The 20661-nt window shown below is 32.8% G+C and overlaps 1 protein-coding gene across 29 annotated transcripts in view; it reads right to left on the bottom strand.

The window, feature by feature from the left end:
• Positions 1-20661, bottom strand: part of LOC145680677 (uncharacterized) — a 246213-nt gene that overhangs the window by 189738 nt on the left and 35814 nt on the right. Inside the window, exon 4 of one of the 29 annotated variants that reach the window (XM_081751566.1) lies at positions 343-852. The exons of 25 other annotated variants lie outside the window; for them this stretch is intronic. In XM_081751566.1, the coding sequence (XP_081607692.1) occupies positions 816-852 (37 nt within the window). In that variant the 3' untranslated portion in view covers positions 343-815. Of the gene's footprint in view, positions 1-342; positions 853-901; positions 1899-6813; positions 7372-12250; positions 12445-20661 lie in introns of those variants that run through there. 3 more of the 29 variants (XM_081751546.1, XM_081751567.1, XM_081751563.1) reach the window with 3 other exon arrangements.

Here is a 20661-nt window from a genome sequence, read left to right on the forward strand (position 1 = left end):
GTATTGTAAATATAAAAACATTTTGCTTGTTAATGGAAGAGCAACAAGTGGCGAATTTTAAGCAAAAATCTAACACAATGCATTACTCTGAAACAGTTTATCTTTTTATAATAAACATTAGATTATTAAAACTACCAATTCGACGACTCTGAAACTGTGTGTAAACAGCGAGAAAAAAAGAAAACCCTGTTTTCAATTTATGTCGATGTTGTATATAAGTAAGCAGATGGCATTACATTGGAGTACATGCGATTCTAGAGAAAGGGTCTAAACAAAACAACATAAACGAACGTAAAATTTACGTATATGTAATTATCCACATATAATTATACATACTTTAACGTAAATTAGTTAAAATTAGAAATATTTATGCTCGGTATTCACTGAGACGACGAAAGTAAATTATCATGTAGCTGACCGTACATAGGAGCTACTAGGAAATACAATTAATTGCTGTATAGATGATAAACAAGAAAGTCGAAACGTTAGTGATCTCCAATGCTAAAGCCCAATTTATAGTGAGGCATACCAAACTTCTCATAGTTTTACAAAATTAGTAAACAACACAATATCTTCAGTCATTTATCATTATATCGCAGTTCCTAAGTATTCACAGTCGATTTATTTTATATTATTTATTACAAACACTGAAAATTCTACGTTTACCTGATCATTTTTAAGGAGTTTAGTTTACTAAAACTCCTTTCTTCTTAATGTTGTCCATCTGTCCACCCAGGAGACAAAAAATCTTAAGAATGAATCAATTACTTGATGGATCACCACTAAATTTGCTCAGAATGTGAATGGTCTAAAATTTAGGAACCCAGTTCGCTGACGTAGTCGTTATTCAAACTGAAGTGATAGAAATAAACCATTTACGGTTTATAAGTTGATCACTATAGAGCAAAAACTGCAAGAAGTGGTTTTCTGTAATCAATTACGCCCTAAGAATATTCAATCTTCATTCTAATATCTTTACTTAAACCAGAAATAGTAGAAATCTAATAGCATTTCCGGTTTCAATATAAACTGAGAAAATATAACGCCACAAAAATAAAACGTGACACTTCTAATTAAGTAACGTTAGTACTTTCATGTTTTAAATTTGGGAAAGAGAAAAAAAATATGAATTAAAAAAACCTGAATCGTATTAGTCACCAAAACTTTAGAAAATCCAGCACTGATATATACGGAGTGGACAACAGCAGAAAATAAAATCCATAATATTATATTAGAAGTGCGGAATCTATTCTGCAGTGCAAACACATTGTTTCACAACCTTTTATTTATATACAAAGAAAAAAATTGCTAGTAGAAGCATGTGTCTCTTACTTTCACGTAGTCTCTCATAGTAATTAGTCTTTAATTTCTTTTTCAAACGCAACAACCAGAATCAAATCAAGAATCCATAAAAAACATTACGGTAAATAAGATGAACAACAAACATTAATTTAAAGTGTATATTTAAGTGTACAAAAATATGATGCGTTGTGTGAAGTAGTACTAAATCTAGTTTTTCTCATTACATTTGCAATTAAAAACCGAGCAAGAATTCAAGAAATAGTATTCCTTTTAAAGAACATGTTCACTTTTTTCTATTCACAGGCATCACAGTGGATTGGTGAATCCAATTATGATCTTCAAATTCTTTCTCAGTAGAGAAACTTTTTGAACAAACCGTACAATAGAAGGGTCTATTTCTATGCATTAGTTCCTTATGCCGAATTAAACTTTGTCTATGGGTAAACCTTTTTTCACAAATATCGCAGACAAACGGTTTCTCTCCAGTGTGGATGCGTAAATGCTCCACAAGCTTTGACGGACTCTGCATTTCCTTCATACATTTCGGACAAGTCTTCTTCGATTTACTTCTCATTTGTTCTTCGATAATATTAGAACTGAAAAAGAGAGGAACACACAAAACAAATGCTGTATTTTCAAGTTGATAGCGTTACCTGAATTCAACTTAAATATACACTTGTTAGGATTTTAAAAATGCATCTTTCAAATCATGATGCATTCCAACCTCACTACATTAAATTGATAAATCAATTTTATTGATTATGTTTTGAGTACCTGTTCTACAACGGATTTAACAAAATTTTTACTAGAAAAGGCACTAAACTGAGACAAATGATGATGATTATTAACAAAGACTTAGGACTGTGTCCAAGGTGGAGGGTTCTCATTAAAAATTTCGGGGTTAATATTTAGAAGTATTCCTGAGTTTAAATTAATAAGAAAATTTTATTTTACGTATTGTTGAGAAACACTTCAGAAGATTAATTAATTTAATCATATCGGTATGTAACTGTTGTCACTGTTGTTGACATTACGTTGGTTCGTAGACTCACATAGTAAATTTTTCATTCTTTAGAAATTATATTTAAAATAACAACTGGTTCAATAAACAACTCAAATAATTAATAAAGTTGAACGTCACACAGTGTGTTACATCCTGTTTACGTCTCTGGTAAAATAATTCGTGGATGAAGAACGAACTTCTTTTTAATCCTGTGCCCATGATCTAAACCCTAACCTGGGCTCTAATTACCGAAATAACATTCTCTTTTAAATTTTTCAATTTTCAATGTTTATTATTCGATGTAAACCGAGTATTTAGTGAAGTTCAAGGTTAGTATTTATTATTTATAATGCATTCCATCAGTTAATTTAGTTTTCCAGTACACAGTCTTTCGTTTACTACAACCCTATCTACGGACGAATATACAAAGCTCTTTGAAACAGAGGTGATTGTTATTTATTTATTTTGTCACATACCTGTCAGGAAGGACGAAGGAAAAAAATGTCATTAAGTGTTTAAAACATTTTTAAAATGACTAAAGACTATATTGGAATCCTAAGAAATATTCGTATTTCGTTGTAATTATTATCACATATTTTCTAACAGGGTCAACGAAGAAAACTGAATATTTAAGTGGGAAATTGCTCTTCTGGACTAAGAATACGTACCATCTTCTATCTTAATCCCTATTCAAACAGGAAATGAAATAAATCAAACACTTGCGGTTTTAACGTTGATCGCCATAGAATAAAAACTGTAATAGACATCGAAAAGGTTTTTTTTTTTTTTTTTTTTTTTTGTAATCAATTAAGAATTCCAAGAATATATTCCATCTTCACTCCAATCTCTCTACTAAACCATGAAGTAGTAGAAAATCAACCACTTCTGCTTTTAACAGTGAAGGGCAAAAGTGGTAATAGATCGAGGAATATGTATTCCATCTACACTCTAATCTCTTTACTAAAATCGAAGTGGTATCAATGATTACGATTGCAGATAATATATAAAAGTTGATCAACTCAAATTATTTCGGGCATTCTTGTCTCTTACTTTTTGTTTTATATTAACCCAACATATTTCCTCGTGATGTAAATCGTTGCAAAGAGCAGCTCTTTGCACTCGTTTGAAACTTATTGCTCTGCACTTCGTTGATTTAACACCAAATGCGGGTGTGTTACTGTTGTAACAAATACCGTCCTCAGTGCTATTGCAGGCAGGGAGCTTAGCGTTACTCTTTCTTTCGTTTAGTTTATTAAATTGTATTTCTATTCAATAACAAAGTCTAACCATTTTTCCAAAGGTAGCATATTTTACTCTATTTTTGTAGTTATTTTTACTATGTCTCAAATAAATGGGTATAATCCAGAAGTTTTTTTCAGCTGCTATACTTCGTAAATTTAGTTCTAAATAAAAATCAGAGTTGAGTTGAGTTGATTTTGAGTTTAACGTCCCTTTCAGCAGCGAGGCTATATGAGATGGGACCTACTGATTAACGTGGAATCCGAACCACATGAGCTCCCGCCGGGAATCGAATCCGGGTCTCCAACGCTAAAGGTGCGTACGCTAACCGCTTAACCACGAAGGAGCTTTAATGAAAATCAGAGCTGTCCATGAAAAAAACATATTTGTGATAATATGAAATAAAAAAAAAAAAAAAAATATGACTTTTTCCAAACATTTTTCTGTATAGAAATTAACTTTAAGTGGTTAAAAGCGTTGTTGATGTTAATAGGGATGTACGGGTAGAAGATTTCCTTTAGTTGCAGTCATGACATTCTCATCGTGTCAGGTGAGCGTAGACCTATGTAAATACTTATTTGTATTATTTTTACTTCATCATTTATGTAACACTGCTGTTATAACTGAAGGCTAGAATCTGACACACTAGAAACTTTACGTACGGCGAAAAGCCTTCAAAAGTAAATTATTTCTTAGAAACAGAAAAATGGTTTCCTGTCTTGCTTTAACCTTTTATATACCAATATTCCATTTTTTGGAACATTTTTGCTTTTCAATACGTAGCTTTTGTATTTTTCTCAAAATGGAAGAAATATACACTTGCATATTCAAAACATACCAGTTAAATCAACAATCTTGAAAACTCTCTCTTATTTGCATTTACGGAAGACCTATGTAATCTGAAACAAATATTTTTTCTTTGTTTTTTTTTTTATCTATTTTATCTTCTTTAAATGGGCAGTCTTTTTTTTTAAGTGAAATTTACATATTTGTGAGTTTGAGGTAGGTTGTTAAAATGAGAATGTTTTTCTCGGCTTTAATTTATATCGTGATTAACTGGGTCCCCTTTGTTTAGAATGATCCATTTTTAGAACATTGGCCTGTAATGATATAATACATGTTAAGAATTTTTTGCCATAGGTTTACCGAATTCTCTCTTTTTTCCGACTGCTTATTGAACGCTACTATCTGTGCGCATCTTGATACATGCTTGCTATCATAATTTTTTTAAATTTATAATATTCAAACTTGATGAGATACTGAATTTTTTCTAAATGTATTTAGATTTTCTAACTTTTCAGGAGGCATAAAATACGTACTTGATTTCACAATGTATTTTTCAAAATTAAGATTTTGATGACATGTTATATTCACGTAATTTGTGAATTTTATATTTTGTCAAGGTATATATTATTTACAACTAATGATCTAAATTCAAATTAAGCAAAGCACCTGTTTTACTGACATTCAAACGTTATCGGTGTTACACATAACTCTAATTCGTACATAGGAGTTTTTCGGCATGTCGATGTTTCTTAGAGTTTAAGAGACTGTTAATTATTTGGAAACACTGTTAGGTGACGAGCACTCAGATATTCGTCGTCTCTGAAGAAGAAGGGAATCTCACAGATGAAGGAACATTATCTGTGAAGACGGCTTTCTATTAGAGGAAATCCCAGCAAATGTATGTGGGTGATTATGTTGCCTTTGTAAGTGGTAATATCGATGAAAATATTGTTGAAATCTCTGTAACAAATCCTCTTGATGAAACAAGGGTACGCAAAAAGCAGTGAACAGCCTAGAAATAAACAGAAAAGATCGACTCTTTGTCGCATATACATCTGGATTGTGAAGTCCAAAGATTATGGTGAAACCTGTTTAGGAATATCTAAAACATCACAGTAGTTACAAGTTGTTGCATCATTGAGAATGACACAACAACAACAATATGATGACACATCTTGAGTTCCAGAGCTTGGTTACACTCATAGGCGGAGTTATGGGGGGGCATTGCCCCCCAACTTTTTGACAAAAAACAAAAATTCCACCTATAAGATGATAAAAATAAAAATGCCACGGTTGTTTCGAGGGTTTCCCCCCCCCCCCAGCAGGCAATTCCTAACTCCGCTTATGGCTACACTATGTCTAATTCGTTAGAAGTACAGAGATTTGTCAACAACAGGATCAAGAGTACATAAGTACATTTACAAAAAGCGCTACGAATGTCTGACAGCAATTTTCTAACGTCAGGAAACCAAGGAAGATGTGCTTTTCGTGCGCGCCGAATAAGACTAAATTTTGCAGATTGTAAGAAGAGATCACATCGAGATCGTTTTCCTTTGCATTATGGGAAAACATTGTAAAAGATAGTAACGTGTATCAAAAGAAAGTTTGTTTTGCACTTTGTTGTTCTCCACTATTAGATTTACTGGATTTCCAGCTTGCAGACAGAGAACAATCTATCGTAATGTTTCAATTCAGTATGACTAAAGTAAAATTTATGTACTCTGTAAATGTAATAAAAATCTATATAAACAAATATTGTGAAAATAAACTGTATGTATTACAATTTAAAATAATATACTTATCACATATTTCTAGATACTATCAATACGTCTATAAAATTATTACGCAGTTACCAATAAATAAAATACGCATAGTGATTCTGAGAACAGTTTTCAAAACCTCAATGCAAGATTTACGGTAACAGGGCCACGTTCCGTTAATGGAACATGTTTAAAAAGACATACTTTCCGGGGTAGTGTATATGTTCCACTTCAAATATGGTCAAACATACGTCTAAATGAGTGACATAACCAAATCTCAATTTAAAATTATTTTAGGAACATAAATCGGCCAGTAAAAAGGTTAATAAACAAATAAAATCGCTTGTAGAGAAACTTTATTGTCTAAGTCAATAATGGCCAGTGTCCAGCCCGCGGAAAAAATGAAAAATGTATCATTTGTTCATTTGTCCTTAACTTCGTGCAAAATAGTAACAATGTAGTTGGCCATCATAACTTACCTGAATCGGAAATTGATTTTTAACTCCAGAGTATTTTCTTGATCTTTTAGTTACCAAGCCATTATGGAAAATAAAGGAATTTGGTGCCGGGTCGACTTTTAGAAAGTTACTCTCAAATTTTCAGGATCTAATTACATATAGGGTCATTAATTACAGGGTCTTATATATATTACATTCAGTAAACCATCACTTCAAGAAGGGGAAAGAAAAATGGCTATCTGCAGATTTTGACTAAAGCACTGATTTATTACTAATAAAGGAACATTACAAACAATGCAACATTACATACTAGGTATTTGCTAGACGTCATTATGTAATAAGCTCTTCGTAACATATAATTTTTAAAACTTCAGATGTCTTTACCTAGGAACCAATTCAATTTATATTTGAAGGTCCATATAATAGCCAAGAAGTTCTTTATATTTTTAACACATATATGCAAACACACACACATTCGACAATGGAATAAGATAAAAAAAAAAAATTACTAAACTCCTGTCTCAAATTCATGATGAAAATTGTTGACTATTTACTTCTAAAATTGATACCTTTTATATTCCATTCACTCCTTCGTCGAAATATTGACAAACAAAAAATAGAAGTACACGAAAGCTCTTTATGAAAGAAGAGTGACGTTTATGTAGTTTTTATGGTGAGTTGAATTTATTGTTTTAGAACAAACGGATAGTAGTCATTTTACGTTAAGAAAGAAAATAAACTTCACAACTCTAAAAATGCGTATTACATGAAGTAGCATGATGAGCTAAATGACCGACCTCATTCCTGACAGTAATCTCTCTCCCTGAAAAAAAAAATAATCCACGATGACCTTACGAGGGCTTAATCCACTAGAGTACATTCATCTTACCTGAACAATCACTCTTCTCTGTTCAAACATCATATCCTCAATAGGTACGAATTTAATGAAATTCGTAAAGTGAAAAATATTCGACTAGACCAAGAATCGAACCTGGGTCTTCAGCTGGCGTGCTGGTGCATTGAGCAGTCGAATATTTTTCACTCTTCAAATTTAATTAAATTCGCAGCTATGGAAGATACAGTGTAAAACACAACAGGAATCGTGTGATACAGTCATTGTGGTCTAAGTAGTTGAATACTGTCCTTAAGAGTTAAAGTGTTTGACTGGTCAGAACATGAACTAGGTAGCATACTGATTAACACACTGGTACGGTATGGCGGATACCCTTGTTCGACTTATGATTCAGTCGAACATTTTACATTTTTTGAATTTATTTTTTTTTTCATTAAAACCTGGAACCTAGAGATTTCTGAAATCTATGCTAAATCGCACAAAGCAAGCATGGTTTCTACTAGTTATAATATATTTTCAAGCACGATTATTATTGCTAACATACGTAAGAACACATTGTAAATAATACAAACTGCTCCAGAATTGACTCCAAACGAGCAGCTCCAGAACTGACTCACTGATGGAGTTTAACTTCTACTATCTGAGTGGGATCCGAACCACTACTCCGGTTTGTATCTGAGGCAACTACCCCCACCATGAGCAATTACAGAATATTGAAATCAAACAATACAATAGAGCAGGCTACTTAATGATAAAATTATTTCATATGTGAAACGTTTGGAAAATGTTTTAGTAAACAAGCAAGTGTAGAGTAGAATAAATTTTTACTATGGTTGGTCCCCATTAAAATGTATAATAGCACGCACAGTTTCCAGTATATGATCCAGTTTCCACATTTTACATTGCTATTTTAATGGAATTAATAATCTACATGCAGAATCGAAAACGTTTCGCACTAAAACCAGGAATCCGAAAACAATGGTTCTGAGAGTCCTTTTTAAAAGTTTATGTATGACAAATGAAAATTAATCTTTTGCACCCAAGGTTTGTATAAAAGAAAATACAGTAGATAGTTTTAATAACATAAACTGCTCTTAATATTTTTTAAGAGAGTTGCGAATCTTTAAACGTGAGTTTTGATAAAGCTGTCTTGTGCTTCGTAGATTCGTAATTTAGGAGTATGGCCAGTGCTATTATGATGATGATTCCAGCACATGGACTAAAAGTTTCTTTCCATTTTAAAACTTTTGTCAATCATTTGCTTAACTAGAAGATACCAGTCACTCTGTACGTTACCAGGTAAAGAATATACTGAGTGAACGCAGGAAATATTTTTCTTAACTACTTCAAACATTTGAATCACTGGAATCACTGCATTTAAATACAATACAAAAACAATGTCATATCTGGAACAATTATGGCGATTTTTTTTTATAAAAAATAAATTATTGAATCAGCAAAACACAACAACACAGTTTATCCGAGCTAATTCTATGGAATGTGCTAAGTATACAATACATTTATTGCCTTCTGTACTTTTTATTCATCATATCTACGCGTATATATATGATGTGCGCACTTACTTTTTATTTATTTATTTTTTAGCCCTAAAAATATGTTACGCAGTACACACGGAATATTACCAACAGATATATCAAATTACGCATGCTTTCAGTAAGTCACTATATCCAACACATAAATTTCGATAAAATTGTACGAAAATAGAAGTAGTAAATAAAATAAGTTAAGTAATTGCACTTTTACGCACCGTACTTTGTGTATGTCAGCTAATAAACGGTAATTATTCACTTTTGTATCTCTTGTCAAAGTGAATGGGAATAATCCATTTATGATTAATCTAGCTCAGTGATGTCCAATTGTAATGAGCCTGAGGGCCATAACCGTCTTTACTAGTAAGGTGGAGGGCCACAGCTAATAATAATAATAATAATAATAATAATAATAATAATAATAATAATAATAATAATAATAATAATAATAATAATATAGTATTATTATTATTATTATTATTATTATTATACTACAAAAGAAAAGAATAAAAATGCATTTGAAATATTACATAGGCCTTTCTAATCAGTGTGACAAATGAGAGTGACTATCAGCGTTTACAAGGACTGGGATATCTACATCCATTCCTTTTGTTGCGAGTCGAAGGAGATGTAAAGAAGAATAATCTAAAAGACAGCTTCTGAAGCGATTCTTCACAATCTTGATGCTGGAAAATGTACTTTCACAGAAACAAATGCTACCAAACATTGACATTGTTTTCCGATCAAACTCACAAAAGTAAGAGAAACGTGTTGCCATGGATGCCTGCGCCTTTCTGTTGTACAGAAGCGCTAAATGAATGCCTCATTTCGAAAGAAGAGTGGAAGCATTAAAAGAATGAATATATATTAATGAATGAATATATGAAAATAGTATCATAATAACAATCGTAAATCGCGAGAGCGCTACGGGCCGCAGAAAATGGTTTGGCGGGCCGCCATTTGGACAGCACTGATCTAGCTAGTATGCTGCGTCTTGCATGCGAGATACAACTTTTTTGTTTTCTCCTTATCAAAAACACGATGTACATCATACACGTAAATAAGGCCTGTTCACAGAGATAATATACAAAGTAGGACAGATGTAGTAGTAGTGCTCAAAGAACAATGTTACTCCATAAAAAAATTTAAAATTTTCCACTGTCAAATCTTTCACTTGTGCGCCTTTTCAGTTTTAAGAGAAATCGAGCTTCTTTCTTTCTTTTCTTTTTTTTCTTCTTCTTTTTTTTTTGTTTCTGTTAACATTCTTGGTACCGTCTTTTGAATGAAACATCCATCTGTGTATGTTAAATATCTTATTATTATTATTATTATTATTATTATTTTTTTACCCCAATATGCTTTTCTGCAAAAACTGTCTTTTCTTGTACATTCTTCATTAGTACTGATTTACTAACGAAGTTCTCCCTTCGACCGCTGCACTTTTATACAATAACGATAATCCAATTTCTACTAGCTTTTATAAAGGTTTGTTATTTTTATTACGTCAAAGAGACCCTACATAAGCACAATCAAGTCTTACTTGATTACTCTGAAAAACTCTTAGGTTTGCACTGCCTAGACTGGAACTCCTTCGTTATAAATGCTTTCGGCAAGCTCATTATCAATGACGTGAGAACTATGAAGTTCCCCTAGATAAAGGGAAAGCTTCTTTCATCTTACATGGGATGAATATTAAATCGCATAAGGATTTAATGAACGAAGACCTAGCTTTATATTATGGAGGATTCCATGTGGCAAGTTTTGAAATCAAACATGTAAGAATTCAAAATAATCCAGTTTCTGTTGTTTCTAGACCTATGTTTCTGTTCATTCCAAAAAACGTCTGACAGCAATACCAGTAATTTTGTAAGCAATGAGATTTTTTGTGATAACAACATTCAGGACCTCTGAACCTACACAACTTAATAGGTATGGAACCATTAGTCTCGAACGAAAACTATGCAGAAGAAGCATTCAAAAGTTATATTTCCCTATCTCACAATGACCAAATTCTTTTCAGAACTTAATACGAATCCTGTACAGTTAACCCTTTTAAATTTTGGGATTTTTCAGGCATTTTGTAGACTTTCACTCAATCAGCTATTGCGTCAAGACTATTTATCGTAGGATCATGATTCATACCTAATTTTGTTTGGATGACGCAATGTTCCCAATTGTATCAGTCAAATTTTAATATTATCTACCTAAGACAGGAAATTCCCGCCCAAAGTGAGAAAAAGGGAACTTTAAAAAAGTCCTCGTTTATCGCGAATTTTTTCACTCAGGTACACGACACTAATATGCGGATGGTAGCAAAAATGCTTCATTGTGAACAGAATGAGGTACGAAGAATGGTCCGAGAAAAAATAGTCTTGATGCACTAGCCGATTTACCAATTTTTTTCTGAAATATATTTTCAGTCAATTTTTATTTAATAAGCTTCAGCATAAAGACTATTCATTGTACCACGTTTCCTTCGGAATGAATTAGCCTTTCGAGTGGTACCACTCGCAAGCGGGTACCATGTACCTCAGGAGAGAGATTTTTTTAGAAAAAATCCCTTTTCCTAAATTTTGGGCTCCTCTGGGCGCCCCTATGTGTTAACACTCAGATCCCAAAATCATCTGAAACATACTACATAATGTAATACCTGTGTAAAATTTTAATATTGTATCTTGAAAACTGAGAGCGGAAAAAAAATATTTTCCTACGTGTAAAGAATATCCCATGTTCCTCTATATCATGACAGAAATCCACAAAAATTTCTGAGTCATCCCTAATTATTGTAGGAACATGAATCGTACCTCGTTTTCTTCGGAATGAATCAGCCTTTCGAACGGTACCATTCGCATGTCGGTACCATGTACCCGAGAAGAGAAAATTCCCTTAAAAAAAGGCATTTTTTTGTGGAAAAATACTATTTTTAAAATCTCCTCTGGGCGCCCCCTGTTTTAACGCTCGATGTCAAAATCACCTAAAACACACTACCTAATGTATGTAATACCTGTGAGAAAATTCAATCTCATTTCTTGAAAACTAAGGGTAGGGATGAGCACGAGACGAGATGATACAGAATTTTTGTTAAGAAATTCGAGACGAGCAGAGCTCTTCCACTACAAATAAATAGTTTTCGAGATGAGATAATTTTCCCGACAGCTTACCGAGACGAGACAGCCTTAAATGTTGTCTCTTGCCCATTCCTAACTGAGGGCGGGAGTTTCTTTCTGAAAAAGTCCCTTTTCTTTAAAAGCAGGCCTAACATAAGTAGAACATTAGATAAAACAGCAAATTGTACTTACTTTATGAAGGTCCATGCAATTCCTTCCAGCATTTACCATCTTTTGTAATGCAGATATACACTTGGCACTGCTGGCACATAAAGTTTGTTCTCTTCACGACCTTCTCTTTTTTATAGCAGGGTTTGCATCTCCTTTGGATACCAGTGTTCAGAGGCGCATGCCATGTAACCTCTGGGATATTATTCCCAGATGTACTAGGAACATACAATACAATAATACAATAAATACAGGAATGCAATAGAAGCGGACAGAAAACAGTCTCGCAGTAGTGAAGTTGGAGGGAGTGGAAGGCAAAGGGCTTGAGTCTAAAAATAGATTTGACGATTGTTGTGTACGCACGAAATGAACAAAAACACAGGTGTTTTTCTTTCCCCTTTACGAGATAAGAGCCTTTTTAACTAACTTTCTACGACGGACAAGTCTTTTAACTTCTTATAAATATTGATAACAAAGAGCTGTAGAGAGCAGTGACAGGGGGGAAGGGGAGAGAAGGGTGACTAATAACAAACATTTCTATCCTCTGCTAGTCACGTACACTGCTGAAAACAAAAGCTTCCACTGAACATTTGTTGAGAGGTCTTTTGCGTTTTATTTATGTAAGGGTAACGTGGGGTATTCTTTACATTTTTCCCGTCCTTAGTTTTCAAGAAAGGAAATCGAAATTTTGCACAGGTATTACATACACTACGTAGTAATTTTTGAGGTGATTTTCACATCAGAGCGTTAACACAGGGGGCGCCCAGAGGGGTTCAAACTTTGAAAAAAGGATTTTTTTTTCTTAAAAACTTTTTTTTACGGAATTTTCTCTCTTCAGGTACATGGTACCGACATGCGAGTGGCACCATTTGAAACACTGATTCATTTCGAAGAGAAGGAGGTAGGATTCATGATAAATAGTGATAATATTTTAGATACTTTACTAAACTAATTGACTAAAAGTGTCTAAATAGGGAAAAAAACTCAAAAATTCGAATTTTTTTTCACATATCCCTATTTATCCTAGGATCATAACTTGATAGTGTCTGATGAAGCCAAAGTGGATAGTTGGCGAAACTGTTACACGATATTAATTTTTACAATAAACCTATTGATTTGCTCAGCGAGTAGTTTTAATCAGATGTAAACCATAAAGTGTAAAAGGGTTAATGGTTATCAGAAACAACGAATCAAAAAGTCACAATGCAATTTACTATCGCTGTAAATTAGTGAAAAAAGTTTTAGGACTTTGACGTTTCAGAGATATTCATTTTTCAGTTTGTGAATAAAACAAACCAACTGTAAGAAATGTTCACTTGAAGAAGTACCTTCATGCAGAATATTTATAGAATAATAGTTGTCTATAAATTGTTATCTTGCTAATTAAACAAGATAATATACAGAAAATCTAGAATATACGGATTCTCTATCCGCATAGCGAATTATATATATATTCAACTTAATACACAATATGAAATTTATATAAGAACTATTTTACTTCATCCATTAGGTTTTACATGAAACAGGGAATCTATTTCAGAATTTTACGTGTTACGTGAATTTGTTTACGCGCTCGTAACTTTAAATGACGAACATGGAAATTCATGAGTAGAATAATTTATCAAATTTGAAACATCGGAACATACATGTTTTCGTGTTATTTACGAGTGTTTCCATGAAGCATTCTGACTCCACATAAGTGAAAGCATGTTCGGTCAGAGATAGTTCACAGGCTGCTAAATGGTCTATTCACATGGAAGAGGTGTGTGAGATGCAAATAAAGCTATCGTATGGTACAATGAGCTACTTATAACAAGGCCTCACGATATGAATTGATAGGATGTTTTTCCAAATAGATTCGCCTGCTTCTACTATGGAAAGAAGTATCGATAGATCTGGCATCTACAGTCCGACAGATACAAGACAAGTCCAATAATCGACCACCATAGACAAATTTTGAACAACACTTTACACGTATACAATGTACGAATGGGATATATTTGGAATGATAGTTCTGTACATAATTTTGTACTATGACTAGATATTCATTTGGTATAGTCTGCGATAAAAGAAAATAAGCATATTTTGCATACAGTCCGTAGATAAAATGTATTTTCTCTTGTTGATAATTGTACAATAAAGTGTTAATATATATTATACAAATGTTTCCTTTCTATTATACGCTTTAAATCAAGGAACTAAACGTAAATAATTTCGAAGTGAGGTTCTGGTTTCAGTTCTACCATTGCAGTATAGATCAATCAGTGTGTTTAACTGTAATATAGTAAAAGCAGTTCGAAATTAACATTCTTTAAAGATCATGTCCCCAAAGTTTTGAATCTTGCTGCCATTCACTTTTCTTGTATTACTTATCTAAACACAGCAGTATCTATTTGAACAGGAAATGTAATTACATTTGTTATCGAAGTTGACTTAAATGTAACATTTTTATAGAAAAGACGTTATAACACATCCAACGAAGTATAATGCATAAATATTGAATCATATATCATAGCACAAATATAACTGTCTACCCATCTGTTTTCAACGTAATGAATAATCAAAAATAACCTACCTGACCCGATGAACCATATCGAAGTACAATAACACTTCTCAATAGTACGATAATACTATTTAATGTTAATTATCTTCCAAACTACTTCTGTTCATTCTCACACAATTGCTTACTTCACGTCGTATAGCTGGAAACAAAATAACCAAGCTTCTTCCACCTCTTCTTCAACTAGAATTTAATTGCATCATCATCACGCGAGAAGTTTCGTGCAGAGATTTTGCATGACGGAGCATCGTAATATTTTGTTTGGCAATTTCTTACTGAAATTCCTATTACTGTTTTCTTTGTTATGTATCTGTACTTTCAGTTCTATTTCTTTATCTGTTTGCAGGAAAGGGAACACTCTGTATATTTTTTTTCTACAAACTAAAAATAGATCCGGAAACTCCGAACACAAGACAAGCATACTGGCATTTGCATCAACCTGTTACGATTCTACTTACACTTGAGCATACACGCATCTCGTATATCCGCATTTACAGCTTGTTTGAAAATGTTACGAAAGTACATTCCGAATATATCCCAGAGGAACACAGCAAAACAAAGGAAAATATTTGGGCAAACACAAAATAACACAAAATATTGTGAAATTTCATCTGTAAGTTTTGTGAATGCATACACCGAATGGTTATATTAATAAAACCTATTATTTAGAACGGAAGATCGGGACAAAATACTTTGGTAGTCAAGCTATACGTATCTGAAATGAAGTCCATCGGATATACAACGGTAGTTTACTTGCAGCTACTCAACTGCAATGATAAATGCGACAATTAAAATCTATGTTTGCTGTAAACTTTTAAGCTTACTATGAAATTAAGACTGAGAAATATGTTCGCACTGAATATTAACTGCATTCTTACTATATGCTACCATTAAGAAATCTGTAACTTAGGGACATCTCCTCATTTCGGGTATGAGAATAACCACGTTCTGTAATAAAATAAGTAAATAAAACAAAAGATGGCTACATAATATCTCCCTTGTCATATATATATGGGTGCAGATATTTCTAACACACTGACATACTGACTTCGAGGATACAGCCAAGTTCAAATAAGATATAGCTAAAACTAAAAATTGAAGTAAAATATAGCCAAAACTAGAAATAACACAATGTTTAAAATAATTTCTGTCCCTCTAAAAGGAAAGGCAGTATCTAGTTTACATGTTATAACTAATATTATTTCCCCTAATATTTACGCAACCTCCCAATATTTTATGCCTATAAGAAGAAACGTAACCAGTATAGAACAGCCTTCGTGTAAACCCAATTTATAACATTGTTTAACAACATATAACTAAACAGTTTCTGATTAAAGAATGACAGTTTGCAGTAACGGCTAAACAATCTGATTATAATATCATTACAATCAAGCAATAACTTACAGGAAAGCATAATTTATAAATTTACAGTGTATAATATTTAATTTACTATTATCACTTGTACTGATTCGGTGGCATCTTCCTCAGCAATCTAACCAATTTACATGCATCTCATCTACTTCTAACAATTTTATCTTGCACTATTTCATGTGCACGGTAAACAATGTAGAGGTCAAAAAACTTGTAAATATGATATAAATTCCTTGCACTAGAATCCTCTTCTTTTGAGTCTTATCACTGTGAAACATTTATGTAAAACATTTTTTATGAAGATTTATGTAGTTTTGAGCTAGTTCGTAGAAATTTTGCTCACTTTTAACAGGCACTTTTTGAAGATGTATTAATAATCTTAAGCCTACGTTAAACTCACGTTAAGATGGTTATACACTTCTTTAACACATGATTATACTTTGGTTACACGAAAGCATTTTATCAACAAATCGGTGATTCTTCTTTTCCCAAAATATACATGCTGATTGTGAACAGTCTACCTTATCCTTACTTAAAAAGTGCTGCACGGGTGACACTTTCATTGCATATTCATACCGCCAAGATAAAATGTTTGTCGAGAATTCTTTCTGTATGCAATCCTCTTATGCCTTTTAGCATAATCAACACATTTAATACGGTCCTTACTGTAATAGGTATGTGAATATACTGTGAATAATTGTTATTCACACAAACACTGTAATTAGTGCACTACAATGTCATGTTACCCGTGAAAACAATTTTCATAGTTTCAGAGAACACTAGGACAATGTTCACGACACCGAATCACGTAACAAACTGTTTAGTGGTTGCAGCAGAACTTCTTGAACAAGTTCGAACGTGATGTGTGGAGTTACGAGAGGTGCAATAATAAAAAGACATTTTCTTCTTCTTCTTCTTCTTCTTATTATTATTATTACAAATTATACACATGTAGTCTTCATTCAGCATTTTGGTTTTATTAATGATGGTAAACATCAAGTAAAATTCACACTCAATGTTTCAAACTATCAATAATGCACAAAATAAAACATTTTAATGAAATACATGTAAGTTTTCGAAAACTGTGGTGACGTGGGGAAAATTGTGCTTCATGTGATGTTTACAATCATTAATGAGTACCAAATATTAAATAAAAACCACATAGTGTTATTAAAAAAAAAAATAAATAAATAAAAGTTCTACCAAGTTGGCAGCACTGCCAACCGAATTGCAACGCACGTAAAAATCATCATATTGATACAAAGCCACTTTTTGAATTTCATCATAACTTTAACGCATAGTTTCTGATTTAACGCAAAATGTATATTTTATTTTCCATTGTCGCGAGCCGATTTTGGATCCCAAGTTGGAAACTCTGTAACTCGAAAACGAACCTGAATTCGACTCATGTTTATAGGAACTTGTTTACTTGATTTGATATCAGGATTCAGCTCTCAAAATTTTCCGCCTTGTGTACAGGACATAAATGCTCATAGGTAATATTTACATTCCAAGTACAAAAATCGAAATTTCAGTAATTAATTGCGAACGCTAGGGGCTGCAGGCGCATGAACGGTTAACTGATATTAAATACTTAGGACTTCCCCAATAGTTGTAAGGAATTCAGATTTTTAAAAAGTGGGATATTTAAAAAACCGGCGGCCAAACATGGCGTCTTAATGAAATTTTCAGCTTTTCATCATAGTATAACATAGGATGTAATAATCAGAAACTTAAGACCTTTACATTTTCAAGAGACCTTATCAGTAGATTTCGATGCTAGACGCAGGTTGATATGGCTCGTGAGAACGGAAATAAAAATGTTTGAAGTTAGCAAAATTTACACCAAAGTTGGCACATTGCGAGTGAATTGCGCGATACCTATTGGACCAACAGACGAATTTTTCCCTTCCACCGAAATACATTACCTTATATTCTTCCTACGAATGCTTTTATGTTACTAAGTACACTGGTTTCTCTACAATAAAACTTTTAATTTGACATGTTTTTCAGTTTTTCGAGAAGTCCGAGGGGAGGACCACCATTTTGGAAGGCTGTATATCGAATAATAACTTTTTCAGCAAAAAGAAAAAATATGGGTCTAATAATATTGCATGTAGATCCCGTATAAAAAATATGAATGAAATCTGAGACTATGATGGGGACCAATTGTGTCTCGTCTGGACGATTTGTTATGGAATCGGTCCTAAAAAGAATTCGTTACATAATCGTTAATTATAACACACTACTTATCTCAGGAAACCAATAAAGCCCAAAGACCAACCATTTGTACCAACGAGTACATGGGAACTATTGAAGGAACTTTTCTCTGAGGTTTCTGTATCAATTGAAAATTTTATAACATCTTTCGACAAAAACTTTTGCTTAGCTAATTACTATTTGCAAAAACATTCTGTGGTGACCATTGGTGGTTGCTATATGATTTAACTTATTCGCACGCGGAGAGTGAAATTGTCGGGCTGTAGCACCGGTAAGAAACAAGACCTCTTCTATTTTTGTGTTCTGCTACGAGATAGTATGAGATATTGCAACAATTTGAAAACCATCTGTCGATATGAAGTTAAATCGTTCGAAAATCAATTAAATAAATTTTAAAAAATACGTCGGGACAAATTTTAAAAAATCGTCGTATTTACACAGATTAGTCAAAAAAACATTCTTTACAAAGTCATATAACATCAACTTGTGATACATATTATTCTGACGAAGTTCATAAGACTGCTTAAGAATCCAGCTGTTAACTATAATACGAGATGAAGGCTTTCGTAAGACACACGACCGATTTATTGTCATCAAGGGACTATTATCCTCCTGATTCGGATTACGCTTAAGTGTTTGAAAATGAGAGACGTCACGTTTATTACTTTAAAAATAGCTATTTTGTCCGGATCATTTAATATTTTCAGTTTAATTGTAATAATATCAATTACAAAATTCCCTCGCAGTTACTCTCTTCTAGAAATTAAATAAAAATGTAACAGAGAAAAATGCAAAATGTAGTGAAAAACAATAATATTTATTATAAAAGTAAATACACAAAGGAAAAACCGTAATGTGCTGAAAAATCAGTAAAAAAGTATATTGTCGTAACTTGAGGCCAACGATCAGCATTCACAAAACTTACTTGGAAATCCCACTTTAACCATCATAATGCACACAAAACACTAAACAAGATTTGCGACAAAGGTGATGCAAATTCATCTTTATAGCTCAATTAAAGAAACAAGACCATTACTCAAAAAGACTGTTCATTCCTTAAAAGGGCAGGTGTAAATTCTTAAACTGTCTGCTCAATACCAGTATCATTACTTCTGAATTTCTACATCGGAGTCCAGCACTTCTTAATTTAGATACTTCTCGAATTCTCACAGAAATATATAACACAGAAAACTGTGTCCCCCCGCCGGGAACAGAACCTAAGATTACCATGAAGATCAGAGATGGCAGGCTGATAAATACACATTTAGGACAATAATTGGGATTATTATTATTATTGGTATGGAACAAACAATTGGATTGACTGACAGGCAATTCGGATGAGATTCTAGGTGTCCTGACAAATGTGAAGCTATTCTTCAAATAAATGTTATACAGAACAGAATACTTTTATCTAAAATAAAGCAATTTAATTTGAGCATTCACAGTTATTTCACTGATGTTTTATGTCCTACTTCTTTTAAAAGCCAATAGCTCTTCCGTAAAGAGCTTAAAGTGGCCTCTTTTCTTTTCAGCTGCTTAAACACAACTATCTTAACTCGCCCCTAATAATACCCTCAATTTTCAAACGTTTAATTTTATTTACGCTTTGTACACGAGGGCTTCATTCTTCCTGCCAGATAATGGTCCTACCTCTCAATGTCTGTTATTTTTATTTTCGTTCTTGAATATTGCAATAACACAACATATTCAAACTTCCTTTAAAATGCACTCTTCTTTTCATCTCTAACTTTTATAGTATTTTTGATTTTGCCTCCTTACTTCTCACTTCGACTTTGTCTTCTTAAATTTTCATTCTTTTCCTGGCAATTTCTTACAATCTCTATCCGATGAAGCATTACCGAAAGTGGTCACAGAGTGCTTTTTTGTGTTGTGATTAAATTCCACCCCCATATATATATATATATATATATATCGCCGCAGAAACAATTTTCCCACTGGACGTCTTCTATGCCAAGTCAATCTACTCTGGATTATTATTATCCATCACCATGGATTATAAGAGATTATCGTTGAATAAAGAAAGTATTCAACATCTAAAAACAAGAGAGGTTAATAATAATAATAATAATAATAATAATAATAATAAAAAAGAGAGTCACGCCAGGGCAGAATATCAGATTGAAGTGTCAAATACATTCTTGGTTACAGAAGGTTCGGAGTGCACTAGTGCTGAGGGTACTTGGATTGAAATGAGAGGTATCATTAAAATTTCAGCAAAAGAGAGAAAAAATAGGGCATGTGGAAATATATCGAAACAAACCAT

This window comes from Thermobia domestica, chromosome 3 (assembly GCF_964235325.1).
Source record: "Thermobia domestica chromosome 3, izTheDome1.hap1.1, whole genome shotgun sequence".
In the NCBI taxonomy this organism is placed as follows: domain Eukaryota; kingdom Metazoa; phylum Arthropoda; class Insecta; order Zygentoma; family Lepismatidae; genus Thermobia; species Thermobia domestica.